Source organism: Pongo abelii, chromosome 3 (genome assembly GCF_028885655.2).
Source record: "Pongo abelii isolate AG06213 chromosome 3, NHGRI_mPonAbe1-v2.0_pri, whole genome shotgun sequence".
Taxonomy (NCBI): domain Eukaryota; kingdom Metazoa; phylum Chordata; class Mammalia; order Primates; family Hominidae; genus Pongo; species Pongo abelii.
The window spans coordinates 90677116-90692706 of NC_071988.2; the positions used below are offsets into that span (position 1 = coordinate 90677116).

The 15591-nt window shown below is 39.3% G+C and overlaps 1 protein-coding gene across 5 annotated transcripts in view; it reads right to left on the reverse strand.

The window, feature by feature from the left end:
- Nucleotides 1-15591, reverse strand: part of UGT2B4 (UDP glucuronosyltransferase family 2 member B4) — a 44750-nt gene that overhangs the window by 14366 nt on the left and 14793 nt on the right. For 2 of the 5 annotated variants that reach the window (XM_024246031.2, XM_024246028.2), the window contains exon 1: nucleotides 416-1180. In XM_024246031.2, the coding sequence (XP_024101799.1) occupies nucleotides 416-1136 (721 nt within the window). In that variant the 5' untranslated portion in view covers nucleotides 1137-1180. Of the gene's footprint in view, nucleotides 1-415; nucleotides 1181-15591 lie in introns of those variants that run through there. The other 3 variants (XM_024246030.2, XM_009240048.2, XM_024246029.2) reach the window with 3 other exon arrangements.

The following is a 15591-nucleotide window of genomic DNA, read 5'->3' on the forward strand; positions in this document are numbered from 1 at the left end:
ACAAGAAAAAACAATTCTGCAATGTTGTATAGATAGTTCTAGAAAAATGTGTAACTACTCAATCTACCAGTATGCATTCATCAAGATGTTTCTGGATAAGTCTGACTTTTTTTTAAGATGAAAAAATGTATAATAAAACAGATATGTGATTGCTTAAAGAAATCTTAGGTGCACTAATATACAGGTTTATGACTTCCTGGAGTCTTCTGTATGAGTGATGGCCACAGAGTTTTAACTGATCCTATAATTTATATTTTCTATAGTGTTTGTGAGTTTGGTAGATCATCTTACAATTTCATTTGATAAATTCATTACAAAAATACCCCACTACCTGACTGCATGGCTTTATACAAGCTCAGCTTCAAAGGTATAAGAAAGTTAGATCTTCATGTTACCAATCGAAAAAGTTACTTACCTAGAACTTCACTGTAGAACTGATCCCACTTCTTCATGTCAAATATTTGGAACCAAAAGTCAAAATAAAGCACATAGATCATATTTTTTACCCTCTCCATGAAAGTCATTTGATCACTTAATTCTGACATAACAACAGGCACATAGGAAGGAGGGAACAGAAGTCCTCCACTATGCTTTTCAATTGCGTAGCCAGGAGAGAAGCGGAGGCTGTAGACAAAGGGTATTTTAAGTAGCTCAGCCAGCAGCTCACCAAAGGGGAAAATAGCATCTGCAAGAACAACATCAAATCTTGACTCCTGTAGTTTCTTCATAAGTTTCTTATTTGAAACTATTTCCTTACAGGACTTTCTAAGTATGTCATTAAATGTCCACATGATTTCTTGTACTTGTGAAAAATATGACCAAAATGTGTCTTTTGGAAGGTCTGCCCATCTCTTAACCAGCTGCTTGACAATATCCTCAAACTCAGTTTTAGTTAAAGATACAGGATAAACTTCAAATTTAAGAGCAGATGGGCTGTTGGGATCAAAAAAAATGGAAGCTGAAGATGCCAATACAGTCACCTCATGACCTCTCTGGACAAGTTCATCCAGGATTGTCTTTATATTCATCCAATGGCTGAATTCTGTGGGCCACACCAACACCTTTCCACAACTCCCAGAGCTAAAGTAACAGCTCAGCTGTATCAGCAGAAGAGCTGAAGTCCATTTCATAGACATCCTGATGCAATGCAATGCTTGTTTTCCAGTTGCTGCTCCTTTCTGTCATTTCTCATGGTGACATCCAGTATAAATCAGTCAAGAAGTTAAAATGTAACTTTTACACTTCAAAGTAAATACATTATATTAACAGTCTGAGCATGTGGATGACAAAGAGACAAATAAAAGGTAGATGACCTGTTTACACAAGTGAGTTTAATGCTCTTTTTGGATTTTTTTTTTTTTTTGAGAGCTCGCTGCAAGCTCTTCCTCTCGGGTTCACACCATTCTCCTGCCTCAGCCTCCTGAGTAGCTGGGACTACAGACAGGCACCTGCCACCGCGCCAAGCTAATTTTTTGTATTTTTAGTAGAGACAGGGTTTCACTGTATTCGGCAGGATGGTCTCGAACTCCTGACCTTGTGATCCGCCCGCCTCGGCCTCCCAAAGTGCTGGGATTAAAGGCGTGAGCCACCGCACCCAGCCCTAGATTTTTAAGTGCTGTAATTCAGCTAATATCAATGATCTTGGATGGACACATCACCTGACTCATGTAATATATTTAAGAATAGTGTCCATAAGAGTAGCAGTGAGAGGCTCATGTTCCTGCAGTCTCTTTGACACAGAACTAAAGATAAAATAGCTAAATGTGGTTCAAAAACTTTTGTAAATTTGTTGACATATAATTCAGATATCATACAAATTATCAATTATTGTGTAAAATTTGATGTTTCATAGTATATTCACAGAATTGTGCTTCTACTGTAAGAGTCAGTTTTAGAGAACTCTTATCTCCTAAAAATAAACCCTATAATCTTTAGCCTTTTACTCCCTACCCCTTCTTTCTACATTTGTCCTATCCTGGGCAACTGCTACTTGAATTTCTATCTCTATAGATTTGCCTATTCTGGACATTTTTTTAATACATGGAATTATACAATATGTGATATTTTATGACTGGCTTATTTTACTTAGCATAATATTTTAAAGGTTCATTTATGATATAGCATTTATGTGTTGATTCTTACAACCATCATGTATGATTTAGAGAGTTTCAAGATGAAACTATTCCTATAGACTTTGTCGAATTAATCAAGGACAAAGGGAGGGGAAAAAAAAACAAAAGTAAACCAAGCCTGTAGTATATTCAGTATTAATTATTAGGTTAGCTTGCTCTCTGACTCACTTCCTCATAGTTTTTTGGCTACTGTATTAGAATTATGCAGACATTGTTACAAGATTAGAGTTCATCTTAACTGTTCTATAGATAATAACTTAAACATTTTGAAATGTGGTTTTCTCTTTGAGGTATTCCTTCAGGTCCAGCATACTGATGAAACTACTGACTCAGCTGGTCTGAGGGACCTCCCTGATGCCAGCTGGTCTCAAGGACCCCACAAGGAGCTGACTCACCAAAGAATGCAGTTTCCAACTCCTACTGATTTTATCTTCATTATCCTGACTAATCTATGACTCCAATTGTTCAGTCCATCACCCTCCATTATCCCCTTAAAAACTCCAGCCCAGATTTCCTTGAGGAGGTAAGTTTGAGGGTCTCCAACTATCTTCCTTCTCAGTGCCCTCCAATTATCAAACTCTTTCTTTGCTGCAAAACATAATGTCTCATTGTAATTGGTCTATTATTGCAGAGTGGGCATATGAACCTGTTGGCCCTATAACAAAGACTTCAGTGGAGGAAATAACTGCAAATGTGGAAATAGAAAGATAACTCAAATTAGAAGTGGAACTTGAAGATGTAAGTAAATTGCTGCAATCTTGTGATAAAACAAATACATGAGGAGTTGCTTCTTATGGAAGAGAAAAGAAACTTGTTTCTTGAGATTGAATCTACTCCTGGTGAAGATTATGTGAACATTGCTGAAATGACAACAATAGATTTAGAATATGACCTAAATTTACTTAATAAAGCAGCATTAGACTTTCAGAGGATTGATTCCTGTTTTGAAAGAAGTACCACTATGGGAAAATTGCTATCAAACAAAAATGCATGCTAAACAGAAATCTTTTGTGAAAAGAAGGGTTAGTGGATGTGGCATATGCCATTGTTTTCTTATTTTTAAGAAAGTGCCGCAGTCACACCAACTACTAGCAGACACTACTCTGATGAGTTAGTAGGCATCAACATTGATGCAAGACTCTCCACCATGAAAAAAGTTTACAACTCACTGAAGGCTGAGATGAGTGTTACTACTTTTTAGCAATGAAGTTTTTTTAATTAAGGTGTGTACTTTTTTGAACTTAATACTACTACAGAATTAATAGACTGCAGCATTGTGTAAACATAACTTTTATGTGCCAGAGAAACCAAAACAAATTGTGTGACTCACTTTATTGCATGTTTTGCTTTATTGTAGTAGCCTGGAACCAAATCTGCAACATCTCAGAAGTATTTCTTGTGTTAGCAAAATCACTTAATATGAGGTATACTCTTGAAAATTGTTATAAGTGGGGGAGTGGGCAAGATGGCCAACTAGAAGCAGCTCATATGCATGGCTCTTTTTGGAGAGAAACAGATGGAGTGAGTAAATACAGCACCTTCAGCTGAAACATTCAGATACTTGCATTGGGATTAATCAAGGAAGCAACTGATACACAGAGAATGGAGAAAAACAAGGCAGCTATGAATAAATCTGATCCTGGGCTTTTTTTTTTTTTTTGGTAGATTGGTAGGGTATTTATTACTGCCTCCATTTCAGAACTTGTTATAGGTCTCATCTTATTCTCAGTTCATCTTTGGGAGGGTGTATGTGTCAAGAAATTTATCTACTTCTAGATTTTCTAGTTTATTTGCATAGAAGTGTTTATAGTATTCTCTGATGGTGGTTTGTGTTTCTATGGAATCAGTGGTCATATCCCCTTTATCATTTTTTATTGTGTCTATTTGATTCTTCTCTCTTTTCCTCTTTATTAGTCTAGACTGCTGTCTATTTTATTTTATTTTTTCAAGAAACAGCTCCTGGATTTGTTGATTTTTTGAATAGTTTTTCATGTCTCTATCTCCTTCAGCACCACTCTGATCTTAGTTATTTCTTGTCTTCTGCTAGCTTTGGAGTTTGTTTGCACTTGGCTCTCTAGTTCTTTTAGTTGTGATATATGCGTCAATTTGAGGACTGTCAAGCTCTTTGATGTGGGAATTTAGTCCTTTAAATTTCCCTCTTAGCAATGCTTTAGCTGCATCTCAGAGATTCTGTTATATTGTCTTTTTGTTCTCATTGATTTCTGCCTTAATTTCATTACTTACTCAGGAGTCATTCAAGAGCAGGTTGTTCAATTTCCCTGTAGTTGTGGGGTTTTAAGTGAGTTTCTTAATCTTGGGTTCCGATTTGATTGTGCTGTGGTCGGAGAGACTGGCTTATTATGATTTCAGTTATTTTCATTTGCTAAGGAGTGTTTTACTTCCATTTCTGTGATTGATTTTAGAGTAAGTGCAATGTAGTACAGAGAACAACGTATATTCTGTTGTTTCTGGGTGAGGAATTGTGTAGATATCTGTCATGTCCACTTGATCGAGAGCTGAGTTCAAGTCCTGAAGATTGTTGTTAATTTTCTGTTTCAAAACTCTGTCTAATATTGACAGTGGGGTGTTAAAGTCTCCCACAATTATTGTGTGGGAGTCTAAGTCTCTTTGTAAGTCTCTAAGAACTTGCTTCATGAGTCTGGGTGCTTCTGTATTGGGTGCATATATATTTAGGATAGTTAGCTCTTCTTGTTGAATTGAACCCTTTACCATTATGTAATGGCCTTCTTTATCTTTCTTGATCTTTTTGGTTTAAAGTCTGTTTTTTCAGAAATTAGGATAGCAAGACCTGCTTCTTTCTGTTTTCTATTTGCTTGGTAAATTTTCCTCCATCCCTTTATTTTGAGCCTATGTGTGTCTTTGCAAGTGAGATGGGTCTGTTGCATACAGCATGCTGATGGGTCCTGACTCTTTATCCAGCTTGTCATTCAGTATTTTTTAATTGGGGCATTTAACCCATTTACTTTTAAGGTTAATATTGTCATAATCCAATTACTGAGTATATACCCAAAGAATATAAATTATTGTATTTTAAAGATACATGCACACATATGTTCATTGCTGCACTATTCACAATAGCAAAGAGATAGAATCAACCCAAATGCCCATCAATGATAGACTGGATAAAGGAAATGTGGTACATATACACTGTGGAATACTATGAAGACATAAACAAGAATGAGACCATGCCCATTGCAGGGACATGGATACAGCTAGAAGCCATTATCCTCAGCAAACTAACACAGAATCAGACAACCAAATACCACATGTTTTCACTTATAAGTGGGTACTGAACAATGAGAACACATGGACACATGGAGGGGAACAACACACAATGGGGCCTGTTGGGTTAGGAAAGGAGGGCATCAGGATAAATAGCTAATGCATTCTGGGCTTAATACTTCGGTGATGGGTTGATAGCTGCAGCAAACCACCATGGCACATATTTACCTATGTAACAAACCTGCACATCCTGGACATGTATCCTGGAACTTAAGACAAAACAAATACAATAAAGAATGACAACAAAAATAAATTATTGATAAAAGACCTTTGAACAAGGAAAGGAAGAAGAAAGGAAGAAAAGAAAGAAAGCAAGAAAGCAAGAAGGAAGGAAAGAAAGAAAAGAAAAAAAAAAGAAAGCAAGAAAGCAAGAAAAGAAAGCAAGAAAGCAAGAAAGCAAGCAAGCAAGCAAGAAAGAAAGAAAGAGAGAAAAGAAAGCAAGCAGGATGATGGTCCATCCAGGAGCAATGCAGAGCCAAGCAAACCTTCCTTACCCAGGGAAGTGATGAGTGAATGTGCAACTCCAGGTAACATGCTTCTCCCACAGATCTCTGCAACCCTCGGGTCAGGAAATCCCATCATGAACCCACTCCATCAGGGCCTTAAGTGTGACACACAGAGCTACATGGAGTTTAGGCAGAGCGGCAGCTCAGGCATGTGTAGAGACCTGGGAGTTTTAGACATCCCAGCATTCTGGGCTTCCTGGCAAAAGTAGCTGTAGCTCTGGCAAAGTGGGAGGTTAGGAATGTGACTATATTACCAGCAAAGAGGTTGAATTCAGGCAGCCAAGCAGTGACAGTCTGTAAGCGCCACCCTCACAACACCTCACAGGATAAGGCCTACTGGCTTGGAATTCCAGACAGTCATGGTAGCAGTGTTGTGCCTACCGGGGATGGAGCTGGGGGTTGGGTGCAGAGGGGTAGTGTGCAGTGAGGACTGCCATTTTTGCTGTTTGAGCAACTTAGCTGTTCTGCCCTTTGAGCTTTGGAGAGTCCAAAGGGACTGGGAGCGGGGGGGTGGAAGGAATCCCTCAGCTGTTGCAAATCTACTCTACCTAAACTTGACCAGACTGCTTCTTTAAGCAGGTTCCAGATCCTGTTCCTCCCCATTGGGCGGGACCTCCAAACAGGGGCTTCTAGCCACCCCAATCAGTGTTCTCCCGCCACTAGAGATTTGAAAACACCCTGGGAGAGAGCTCCCAAGAGGTGTGGGCTGCCATCTTTGCTCTTTGGGCAACTTAGCAATTTCAACTTGGAGGCTTTGAAGAGTCCGAGATGACTGGGGTGAAAGTGATAGCCCAGCACAGCAAAGCAGTCCTACAAAAATGTGTGAGCAGACTGCTTTTTTAAGTGGATCCCTGACCCTGTTCCTCATCACTGGGTGGAGTCTCCCAACAGGGATTTTGGGTACCGCCACCGGTGTTCCTCAGCTGACAGAGTTTTCAGGTATAGGGTTAGTATAGTGCTTCCGGGGAAGAGGCAGGCTGTCATCTTTGCTGTTTGGGCAACCTAACCAATCCTGCCTTTGAGGTTTGGAGGTTCCAAGGTGACCAGGGGCTGATATGTACCCCCAGCACAGCACAGCTGCTCTATAAAAATGTGGTCAGCTGCTCTACTTAGACTCCACGTAGCTCTGTGTGTCACACTTAAGGCCCTGGTGGAGTGGGTTCATGAGGGAACTTCCTGACCCGAGGGTTGCAGAGATCTGTGGGAGAAGCATGTTACCTGGGGTTTCACATTCACTTATCACTTCCCTGGGAGGTTCATTTGGCTCTGCACTGCTCCTGGGTGGGACATCATCCTGCCTTGTCTCTCTTTTATTTTCCTTCCTTCCTTCCTTCTTTCTTTCTTTCTTTTCTTGGTTCAGTTGTCATTTGTTAATAATTTATTTTTATTGTTGTTGTTCATTGTATTTGTTTTATTTTAAGTTCCAGGATACATGTCCAGGATGTGAAGGTTTGTTACATAAGTAAATATGTGCCATAGTATTTTGCTGCAGCTATCAACCCATCACCGAGGTATTAACACAGTCCTTCTGACTGTGTTAGACCTCCCAACTGGGGTCTCCAGACACCTCTTAGAGGTGTGTTTGGGCCCACAACAGGTCTGTACCTCCCTAGTACAGAGCTATTAGGAAAAAGAGCAGGCTGCCATCTTTGCTGTTTCTCAGATTTCACTGGTGATACCTTCAGGTACTGGAAAATCTGAGGCAACTAGAGGCTGGAGTGGGCCCCCAGCATACTGCCGCAGCCCTACAGTAAAGTGACTGGACTGTAATGTGGTTGCCTGTTCCCATATCTCCTCACCGGGCAGATCTCCCAAGCCTGGGCCTCTAGCCACTCCCTGCCAGAACTATTGAGCTATTAGCAACTTGGAAACTCCCTGGACAGAGCCTCCAGGGGCCCCTGAAAGCCTCTCTGCCACAGCTTCTGTGGTGGAGCTTACCTTGCTACCCTCAGACTACCAAAGGAGCAAAGACCCTAAATGCCATATTCACACCCCCAACAAGCTCCAGTTGATTCAGGAAGAGGAGGCCCGACCATCTCCCATGGATCCCACACATCACACTGCTAGTCACAAAACAGGGAACTCCTGGCTTGGGCCCACAGAACAGCATCTCCATCCTGGGATGATTGCATTGAGTGATTGCTGACCAGCACCTCTCCAGTATGGATCCTCCAGGAGACAAACAAAGTAGTGGAGCAGTAAGCCAGCTGATGTGAAGCCAAGAGGGGTCGGTGTGGGAGCATCTGTAGCAAAGCGTGGCCATCAATGGCCATCTCTTTAGGCTCAGCTTGCTCACGCAATAAGACTTTAGCCCTAGGGGAACTGTCAAACCTGGTCTTTTCAGGGCAATTCTGCACATCAGACGAGGCTGGTTCAACTTGAGCACTCCTTGGACTTCTGCCTTTCCCCAGGGCCCCAGCCTGGCCATGACTGCTTACAGGGTAGTCTTTGGTACCCTGGGGGCTCACACCATAGCTTCTGCAACAGTGGACTGTGCCTGACTGGAGAACTCCAGCAAGGTGGCTCCTATAGCCATGCACTCAGTCTACATGTTCTCTCCCAAGACTGCAGCTTCTCCTGAGTCCACAGCAACTCCCCATGCCACTGTGCTGATGCAAATCTGCATGAGTGAGTTTAGCTTTACTTGGCCCAGCAGCACACATGAGTGCAGTACACCCTCCTACTGCACCCCTCCCCCCTACTGACAGCCTTTGCAGACGTAGCCTTGGCAGGCACAGAACCAGAAAGCCCTGACCCTCCCAGTCCCCCACCCTTGTGCTAAAGCTGCACAGAGAACAGGAAATCCTCCTATAACCTAAGTGATCTCTCTTAACTTGTGGAGCACAGAGAAGAGTCCCAGAATTGTGCTGCCCAGCAACCCACCCTAATCCAACACCACCTCCTTGGAGGTGTACAGCACACAGTCTCCAGCAGGGGCCTTCCACTCCTCCTCCAGTTGCCTTGCTTCAGCCTTCGTGATGAGCAACCATAGTGAGGCAGACACCTCTGCATTCACTAGCACTCTGCTGCAGCTGCTTCACCTGGGCCACCGTAGCTCAGAAGACTCAAAACCTTGAGGAGCCAGAGAACAAAGTTGAGACCCAATAGAAGTCCAATGGAGTTAAAGCACGTGGTCCAGGAGTTGGGAGCAGAACGTTGGTCCCCCCAAATCTTCCAGAAACAAAGCCAATTGGCTGAATTCACTTATATCACAATGAACCCTCAAGGTAATTAAATAAGATCAAAAAGAAAAATAAGCAAAGGTCAGCAGCCTCAAAAATTGAAGACAGGCCCACAAAGGTAAAAAATTATTGCAAGAATGCTGAAAACTCAAAAAGCCACAGTACCTTCTCTCATCCAAATGACCATATCACCTCTCCAGCAAGGGTTCAGAACCAGGCTGAAGCTAAGATGGCTGACATGACAGAATTAAAATTCAGAATATGGATAGAAATGAAGTTCCCTAAGCTAAACAAGTACATTGTAACCCAAAAGCAAGAAAGCCGAAAATGATAATAAATTATCATAGGAGCAAAATATAGTATAAAGAACTCTACTTTACAAAGTAACCAGTATAAAGAAGAATGTAACCAATCTGATAGAGCTGGAAATGATACCACATGAATTTCATAATGAAATCACAAGTATTAATAGCAGAATAGACCAAGCAAAGAAAAGAATCTCAGAGCTTGAAGACTGGCTTTCTGAATTAAGATAGGCAGACAAAAATAGAAAAAGAAAGAATGAAAAGGAATGAATGAAACCTCCAAAAAATATGAGATTTTGTAAACAGTCTAAATCTACAACTAACTGGAGTGCCTGAAAGATATGGGGACAATGGAATCAACCTGGAAACCAAATTCAGAAAATGCGGAGAACCCCAGTAAGATACTCCATGAGAATATTATCATCAAGGCACATAATTATCAGATTCTTCTTGGTAGAAATGAAAAAAAAAACAAATGTTACAGAAAGATAGTGAGAAAGGCCAGGTCACCTACAAAGGGAAGCCCATAAAACTAACAGTGTACCTCTCAGCTGAAACCCTATAAGCCAGAAGAGATTGGGGGCCATTATTCAACCCCGTGGCCAAACTAAGCTTTATAACTAAAGGAAAAATAAGATATTTTTTAGATAAACAAAGGCTGAGGGAATCTGTTACCACCACACCTGCCTTACAAAAGCTTCTTAAGGAAGCACTAAATGTAGAAGGAAAAAAAAGAAACATTTCCAGCCATTACAAAAGCACACTGAAGTACACATACCAGTGACACTATAAATCAACCACATACACAAGTCTACAAAATAACCAGCTAACATCATGATGGCAGGATCAAATCCACACATATCAATATTAACCTTAAATGTATATGGGCTAAATGCCTTAATCAAAAAATACGGAGGGGTAAGCTGGTTAAAGAACCAAGACCCATTGGTATGCTGTATTTAAGAAACCAGTCTGACCTGCAATGGCATACATAGGCTCAAAATAAATGAATGGAGAAAAATCTACCAAGCAGATAGAAAACAGAATTTAAACAAAGAACAAAAAAGACAGAGAAGAACACTGCATAATGATAAAGAGTTTAATTCAACAAGAAGATCTAATTATCCTAAATATAAATGCACCCAACAGAGGAGCATCCAGATTCACAAAGCAAGTTCTTAGAGACCTGAAAAGAGACTTAGACTCCCAAACAATAATAGTGGGACTCTTTAATACCCCAGTGGTAATATTAAACCTATCATCTAGATAGAAAATTAGCAAATATTTAGGACATGAACTCAGCACTAGATCAAATAAACCTGATAGATATCTAAAGAACTCTCCACCACAAACAGAATACTATACATTTTTCTCATTGCCACAGGACTCTTTCTCTTTAATTGATTACACAATCAGAAGTGAAACACTCTTTAGCAAACACAAAAAATTGAAATTATAACAAATAGTCTCTTGGACTACAGTCCAATCAACTTAGAAATCAAGACTAAGAAATTTACTCCAAACCATAAAATTAGATTGGATGACTTTTGGGCAAATAATGACTGCTCCTGAATGACTCCTGAATGACTTGTGGGCAAATAATGAAATTAAGAGAGAAATCAAGAAGATCTTTGAAACTAATGAGAACGAAGATATAACATACCAAAATCTCTGGGATAAACCCAGGCAGTGTTAAGAGGAAAATGTATAGGACTAAATGCCCACGTCAGAAAGCTAGAAAAATCTGAAGTCAACAACCTGAAAATCACAACTAAAAGAACAAGGGGGGTCAGGCGTGGTGGCTCATGCCTGTAATTCCAGCACTTTGTGAGGCCAAGGAGGGCGGGTCACTAGGTCAGGAGATCGAGACCAGCCTGACTAACATGGTGAAACCCCAACTCTACTACAAATACAAAATATTCGCAGGGCATGGTGGCCAGCACCTGTAGTCCCAGCTACTCCAGAGGCTGAGGCAGGATAATGGAATGAACCCAGGAGGCAGAGCTTGCAGTGAGCTGAGATCACCGCACTGCACTCCAGCCTGGGCGACCTAGCGAGACTCCGTCTCAAAAAAAAAAAAAAAAAAAGAGACCCAAGACCAAAAAAATTCCAAAGCTATCAGAAGACAAGAAATAATGAAAATCAGAGGTGAACTGAAAGAGATACAGACACAATAAAAACATTCAAAAGAACAATGAATCAAGAATGTTTTTTCAAAAAAATTAATAAAATAAATAGACTTCTAGCTAGAATAATAAAGAAAAAAGAGAGAAGATTCAAATAAACACAATCAGAAATGACAAGGAGGAGATTAGCACAGACTTGACAGAAATAAAAACCATCAGAGAATATTACGAACACCTCTATGCACAAGAACTACAAAATGTAGAAGAAATGGTTCTTGGAATTCTACACCCTCCCAAGACTAAACCCAGAAGAAATTGAATTGCTGAACAGACCAACAACAAGTTCTAAAATTGAGGCTGTAATAAATAGCCTACCACCCAAACAAAGCCTAGGACCAGACAGATTCACAGCTAAATTGTGCCAGACATAAAAAAGAAGACCTGGTATTATTTCTACTGAAACTATTTCAAAGAATTGTGGAAAAAGTACTTCTCCCTAAGTCATTTTATGAAGCCAGCATCATCCTAACACCAAAACCTGGCAGAGATACAACAAAAAATGAAAACTTCAAGCCAATATCCTTGGTAAACCTCAATGCAAATATCCTCAACAACACACTGGCAAACTGAATTCAGCAGCATGTCAAAAAGCTTATCCACAATGATCAAGTAGGCATTATCCCCAGGATGCAAGGTTGGCTCAGCCTGTGGAAATAAATAAATGTGACTCTTCATATAAACAGAACTAAATACAAAAACTACATGATTATCTCAATAGATGCAGAAGAGGCCTTCGATAAAATTCAGCATTCATTTATGTTAAAAACTCTTCATGAACTAGGTATTGAAGGAACATACCTCAAAATAAAAAGAGACATCTATGACAAATCCACAGTCAACATCATACTGAATGGACAAAAGCTGGAGAGATTTCCCTTGAAAACCTGCACAAGACAAGGATGCCCTCTTACACTATAGAATTCAATGCAGCCCCCCCCCAAAAAAAGAATGAGATTATGTCCTTTGCAGGGCATGGATGGAGATGGATGTCTTTATTCTTAGCAAACTAATGCAGGAGCAGAAAACCAAATACCACAGGTCCTTATCTGTAAGTGGGAGCTAAATGATGAGAACACATGGACACACAGAGGGGAACAAAAGACACTAGGGTCTATTAGAGGCTGAAGAGCAAGAGGAGGGAGAGGATCAGAAAAAATAACTACAAGGCACTAGGCTTAATACCCGGGTGATAAAATATTCTGCACAGCAAACCCCCCATGACATAAATTTACCTATACAAACCTGTACATGCACCCCGGAACTTAAAATAAAAAACATATATTTTAAGTGTAAAATACAGTACTGTTAAGTATAGCCACAACATTGTGCAGCAGATCTCTAGAACTTATGCATCTTGTTTCATTAAAACTTTATACCCATTGAATAGCAACTCCCAATTTCTCTTTTTTCCTAGTTACTGGAAGCCACCATGGTACTTTCTGATTCTATGAGTTTGACTGGTTTAGATGCCTTACAGAAGTGGAAGCATGCAGTGTTTGCCTCTGCATTATTTCACTTAATATTATTTTCTGAAGGTTTTTTTTTATGTTGTCACATATGGCAGGATTGCTAGATCATATGGAAGTTCTATTTTTTTTTTTTTTTTTTTGAGACAGGGTCTCACTCTGTTACCCAGACTGGCAATGCAGTGGCAGGATCTCGGCTCACCGCAACCTGCACCTCCCAGGCTGAAGCGATTCTCCTGCCTCACCCTCCCGAGTAGCTGGGATTACAGGCGCATGCCACTACCGCCTGTCTAATTTTTGTATTTTTAGTACAGATGGGGTTCACCATGTGGAAGTTCTATTTTTAATTTCTTAAGAACCTCTACATTGTTTCCATAGTGTCTGCAATATTTTATATTCTCACCTACAGTGTACAAGAGTTTTGATTTCTCCATATCCAAGCCAACAATTGTTGTGTGTGTTTGCTTGTGTGCATCTGTGCTAAAAAATACATCCTAAGGGTTGTGAATTGATATATCATTACAGTTCTGATTTTTTGATGATTAATTATATTGAGCATTTTATCATACAGCTGATTGGCCATGTGTGTAACTTCCTTGGAGAAATGTTTTTTCAGGTATTTTTCCATTTATTTTTTCATTTATTAATTAGAGTTTCTTTTTTTTGCTTCTTGTTATTGTCACAGTTATATTGCTTCTTGTTATTGTCACAGTTATATATTTTGGTTTTTAACCCCTTATCAGATTCATATCTTGAAAGTATGTCTCCTGTTTCATAGATTGCCTTTATACACTGTTGATTGTTTTCTTTGCTGTGTAGAATATTTTTTTTTTGTTTCACACAATTCCACCTGTTTGTATTTGCTTTGTTGTCTGTGCTTTTCAGGTCATATTCAAAAAAATTGTCCAGACCAATGTTATGAAGCTTTTGCTTTATATTTTCTTCTGGGAAGTCTATAGTTTCAAGTCCTATGTTTAAGACTTTTATCTATTGTGAGTAGATTTTTTGTGTAGTGAATAGTAAGGATAAAATTTTATTTCTCTGTTTGTGGATATCCAGTGTTCATAGTACTATTTATTTAAGAGACTGACATTCCTCATTGAATGTACTTGGCATTCTTGTTGAAGATCAGTTGACTGTATATTTGTGGCTTTATTTTTGGGCTCTCTATTCTGTGACATAGGTCTCTATATCTGTCTTAATTTGAACAGCAGACTATATTAATTATTGTAGCATTTAATATATTTTGATATAAGAAAATGTGATGCCTCCAGCTTTGTTAGACTTTCTCCTCAAGATTGTTTCGGCTCCTTCATGAGTCTTCAATGAGCATTCATGGCTCATTATGAATTTAAAAATAATATCTAATTTTATAAAAAATGTCATGGGTCTTTTAATAGGAATTATATTGAATTAGTGACTTGCTTTAGATGGCATGAATTTTTAAACAGTATTGTTTTTCTGTCAACATACCTTTCCAAAATAGTGTATTTTTTAATTGCATTCATCAATGTTTTGTAGTTTTTGATAACAACACTTTCACCTACTTGTTTATTTCTATGTACTTGTTTCTGTATAGGTTTTTTTTTCTTAATTTCTTTTTCTAATTATTTTTTGTTAGTATACAGAAAGATAACTGATTTTTGTATGTTGATTTTGTATTCTGCAAATTTACTGAATTATTAGTTTTAAGAGTATTTTGGGGAGTACTTAGGGTTTTTCACATATAATATCATGTCATCTTCAAACAGAGGTGATTTTCATTTCTGTGTTATAGACTTTTATTTCTTTTTATTGTCTAATGGTTTCAACTGGTACTCCAGTACTATGTGGAATAGAAGTAGCAAGAGTGGGGTCCTTGCCTTGTCCTGATATTAGGTAAGAACATTTCAGTTTGTTTTTGTTGTTGTTGTTTACCATTGAATATGATAAGCTGTGGGCTTTTCATAAATATTCTTTCTTTCTTTTTTTTTTTTTTTTTTTTTTTTGAGGCAGAGTCTCGCTCTATCATCCAGGCTGGAGTGCAGTGGCACAAACTAGGTAGGCTCACTGCAACCTCTACCTCCCAGGTTCAAGCAATTCTCCTCCCTTACCCTCCCAAGTAGTTGGGATTACAAGTGCATGCCACCACGCTGGCTAATTTTTGTCTTTTAGTAGAGATCGGATTTCACCAAGTTGGCCAGGCTGGTCTCAAACTGCTGAACTCAGGTGATCCACCCATCTAGGCCTCCCAAAATGCTGGGATTACAGGCATGAGCCACCGCTCTCAGCTGTTCTTTCTTATTTTAAGGTAATTTCCTTTTATTTCTATTTTGTTGAGAGACTTTTTTCTTTTTTATTCATAACCTATTGTTCAGTTGTGTCAAACGCTCTATCTGCATCTGCTGAGATGTTTGTGTGGTCTTTATTCATCATTCTGTTAATGTGTATCACATTTGCTGATTTTTGTGTGTTCAACAATCCTTCATTCTAGGGATAAATTTCATTTAGTCATGATGAATGAACCTCTTA